We start from the raw sequence: 3,831 nt of genomic DNA, 5'->3' as shown, positions 1-3,831 counted from the left end.
AGGGCGGTGCAGGAACACCGGCCGCTGACAGCCAAACTCGCCAACTCCGCCCTCGTCCCCGCGGGATCCCGGAGCCTGAGCCGGCCTGGGGCCGAGGCCGCCCGAGCCGCGAGGCGAGCGAACATGGCAGCAAAATGAGGAGGCTGGCGCCGGGTCCTGGCCGCCGCTGCAGCGCTGCAGCTTGAGATCCCCGTCCGGCGCGCTCCGGGCCGCATCCTTAGCCGGCCTCCTGGCGGTCGCGGGATTATTTCATTCCGAGCGGAGGGCTAGGGATAAAGGAGACTCCCCAGCGGAGCGGGTCCGTGCCCAGACTCTGGGGCAGGGTGTAGACGTTTGTGTGTGCGATTCGCCGGCTGCGCAAACGACGCGGGAGAGAGACGGTCCCGGGCTGCGGCGGCGCGGCCGCGGGGATGAGCCGGCCATGGAGCGGCCTTGGCGGGGCGCACGCAGCGGACTGGCGCTGCCGCGGGAGCGCCGCCTGAGCCGGGGCTCCAGGGGGCTTCGAAGCCTCCGGCGCCCTGGGGGGGTCCCTGTCGCCGACTCCGGGAAGGACGCAAGCCCCGCGTGGCGGACACTGCCGCAGTCACCGTACTGAGGCGCCCCGAGCTTGCTCCGCCTGCAGCTCAGTGCGCGCTGGGCACCCGGGTGCCTTGCCCGGTGCACGGCGGCTGGCGCACAGCGGCTAGATTGGCTGCAGGAGCCGGGTGCAGGACTAGCTGGAGGTGGGTGTGTGCGCGTGTTGGACTGGAGATCCGAGTAGAAGCAGAACCAGGCGGCTCTGAGCAGCCATGCTTCCCGGGGTGGGCGTGTTCGGCACCAGCCTCACGGCCCGTGTCATCATCCCTTTGCTAAAAGACGAGGGCTTCGCGGTGAAGGCGCTGTGGGGCCGCACGCAGGAAGAAGCGGAGGAGCTGGCCAAGGAGATGAGTGTCCCCTTCTACACTAGCCGCATTGATGAGGTGCTGCTGCATCAGGACGTGGACTTGGTGTGCATTAACCTGCCGCCGCCTCTCACCAGACAGATCGCTGTCAAAACCCTAGGTGAGCGACCCCTACCCTGCATCCTCCGTCCCACCCCCGCCCTTTAACCTTCTCTGGGTTCCTTCCCCGCTGCCTTTCCCTCTCTGCGTCCCAGAAGCTTACCCTGCATCTACGCTGCCCCAGGGATCTGAGATCCCAGATCCGACTCAGAGCTCCCTCCTTCCTCGTCCCGGGCCTTCCCCACCTTTGCACTTCCCTCCTGCCTCCTGGCACCACTTGGACGCGCTTCCCCACGTGTGTGGCTTGCAGGCTGGAGGAGGAGTGTGTTCCGGGGATCCGAACTAGGAAGATCAGATGCCGATATCAGGGGATGGGGTGCTCCGCAAGAAGAGGAAAGTTAGTCCTCAGCTGTGTGTGTAGCGTACGTGTGTGTGTGTGTGTGTAGCGTACGTGTGTGTGTGTGTGTGTGTGCGCGCGCGCGCCTGGGAGACGCGAGTGCGCGCCCAGAAACGCCTGAATAAAGGGCCGCACACGTGTCTCGGGTTTTCTTGGGTACGACAGAGGACCTGCCCTTCAGCAGCTGTGGCGCCCTGTTGGGGTCGTTTGTTTCTTCCTGCTGTGAGTTAGTTTAGCGTGAGATTGGAGGTGTGACCATCGGCTGGAATTATTTCGTCTGCGCTGGAGGCAAGGATGATGGGAGTGGTTGGAATGGGGTGATGATTTAGAATGTTTTCAGAGGCGTCATAGGTTAGTAAAGACTGATTTGATAAAACCAGGGGTTTTAACTTTTGACTGCAGCCTTCCGGAAAATGTCTTCTGCCCCAGTTTGGAGTAATCGATTTTAAATTTTTACGGGGATGGGCGCAGTAGCTCCAGAGGCATGGACGCTTTGCATCAGAAAAGGCCCTCCCTAATCGACTTCAGGAATAGTTTCTGAAGGCACAGTGTTGACCCGCGGGGGCCGGAGATGAGTTCAGGGTGCCTCACCATCTGGTCCCTGCTCCCCTCAACTCCCAGGCAGTCTGAACAATCTCTGAGCACAGAGTAGCAACCTCTCAGCCCATGCTCAGGGGAAAGAGAAGGGCATATTTTGTTCATCATCAGTTCTTATATATAACCTAAAACAATCCCAGGAAACTTGCTTGATCTTACAATTCCAAGAAAATTAGCAGCCCACCTTTGAAAGCTGAAGTTTCTATTGGTGAGGAAAACGCAAAGCTTATAACAAGAACAAAGCTTATAACCAGATGAAGCGAATAGTAGAACAGATTAGAAGGGAGGAACTGCCAAGGAACAGAGACCATCCAGAAACCAACCGGAAGTTATGTGGTCTTGGAAAGACTCTTTTATTTTTTAAAAATAGGTGTGGATTCAGGGTGGGTGAAATATATGTGTGTTTTAACTCTGCCTTCGAAGAGCTCTGAACAGAATGTAGAAACTCTTTCTCCATAGAAAGCCATTTTTATTAGGCCATTTGGCTTATTGACTCAGATGCGACATCTGATGGAATTCCTAAGGAGGCTGCTCACATTGTCAGTTTTAATTGTCAGTTAATTTTATTAAGTGTCTGCCCTTTGTGGCCTGTTTCTTTGGCCTTGAACTGAATGCCATTGAGTCTGGCCAATATTTATTTTCTGTTTGATGGAACATGTGTATTGGGTGGATAACTCCCTTGTTTACATTGGCTCTTTGCATATTAAATATTTTATAACCATCTTGTGGTATAATTCTATTAGTGCAGTTTGTACAAAACTAGTCCCTCATGAGCCCTGGGTATACTGGAGAGCTTAGGACTGGTCATATCTGAAAGACCATGTTGTAACTTCATTTCTTCACCGTAGAGATGGTGGCTCCTGTCCTGGGTACAGACCCACAGAGCAAACCTAGAGCAGGAGGGTGGCGATTTGGGGAACAAGGATGACCTTGTTTTCTGGCTGTCTCTGGGAAGTTGGCCATGAAAGTATCTGGGGGCTCTGGTTTCAAGAGATGTGACACAAATTAGACATTTCTGGATACTTCTTCTGTTCTTATTTTTCAAATATCCCTGTGACTTTTCTTTAATTAACAAGACATGTCTGTTATCTCTTCAAAGCCAACGATAAGAGGCATAATAGACCTAGTTTAATAATGGTGATGACAGAATAGGGTTTTGTTCATGTTTTTAGGGTAGGTTTGGAGCTTCTTTCTTCTTTCTTTTTTTAACTCCTTCTTTTGCAGGCTGCCCCTGTGAGTGCACAGTAGGGTGGTCGTCTTGGTTTGCTTTACAGTCACTATTGAAGGTTCAAGACATACAACCCAGGAAGTGAAAAACCCCAAACAGTTATCAGGCTGGTCTGGCTGTTGGGAGTGTATAGATACGAGTGTTTGCCTGGAATTGAAACTGGCTACTCTGACTTGTCCTGGTAAATTGTCTTTTTAGCAAAGTCCTGGACTTTGAATTGCTTGCTCAGTGATGGGGACAGGTCTGTGGCCCTTGATCCACACTGATAACTGGTCACAGGCCTGTCAAAGTAAGGGGCTGGGCTAGGGACCACAGTGAAAAGAAACTTCAGATCAATTGAATCACACACGTCCTCTTTTAATTTTTTTTTATTATTATTATACTTTAAGTTCTAGGGTACATGTGCACAATGTGCAGGTTTATAACATATGTATACTTGTGCCATGTTGGTGTGCTACACCCATCAACTTGTCAGCACCCATCAACTCGTCATTTACATCAGGTATAACTCCCAATGCCATCCCTCCCCGCTCCCCATAATAGGCCCCGGTGTGTGATGTTCCCCTTCCCGAGTCCAAGTGATCTCATTGTTCAATTCCCACCTATGAGTGAGAATATGTGGTGTTTGG

At 52.7% G+C, this 3,831-nt stretch overlaps 1 protein-coding gene across 2 annotated transcripts in view; it reads left to right on the top strand.

The window, feature by feature from the left end:
- Positions 1-14: 14 nt before the first annotated feature.
- The window catches only part of GFOD1 (glucose-fructose oxidoreductase domain containing 1), a 120,689-nt gene continuing 116,872 nt past the window's right edge, over positions 15-3,831 (top strand). Inside the window, exon 1 of one of the 2 annotated variants that reach the window (XM_011962710.1) lies at positions 15-1,041. In XM_011962710.1, coding sequence (XP_011818100.1) covers positions 789-1,041 — 253 coding nt within the window. In that variant the 5' untranslated portion in view covers positions 15-788. Of the gene's footprint in view, positions 1,042-1,492; positions 1,666-3,831 lie in introns of those variants that run through there. The other variant, XM_011962712.1, reaches the window with a different exon arrangement.

This window comes from Colobus angolensis, unplaced genomic scaffold, assembly GCF_000951035.1.
Source record: "Colobus angolensis palliatus isolate OR3802 unplaced genomic scaffold, Cang.pa_1.0 Scaffold6, whole genome shotgun sequence".
NCBI classification, from domain to species: Eukaryota; Metazoa; Chordata; class Mammalia; order Primates; family Cercopithecidae; genus Colobus; species Colobus angolensis.
This window is presented reverse-complemented; position numbering and strand designations above follow the sequence as displayed.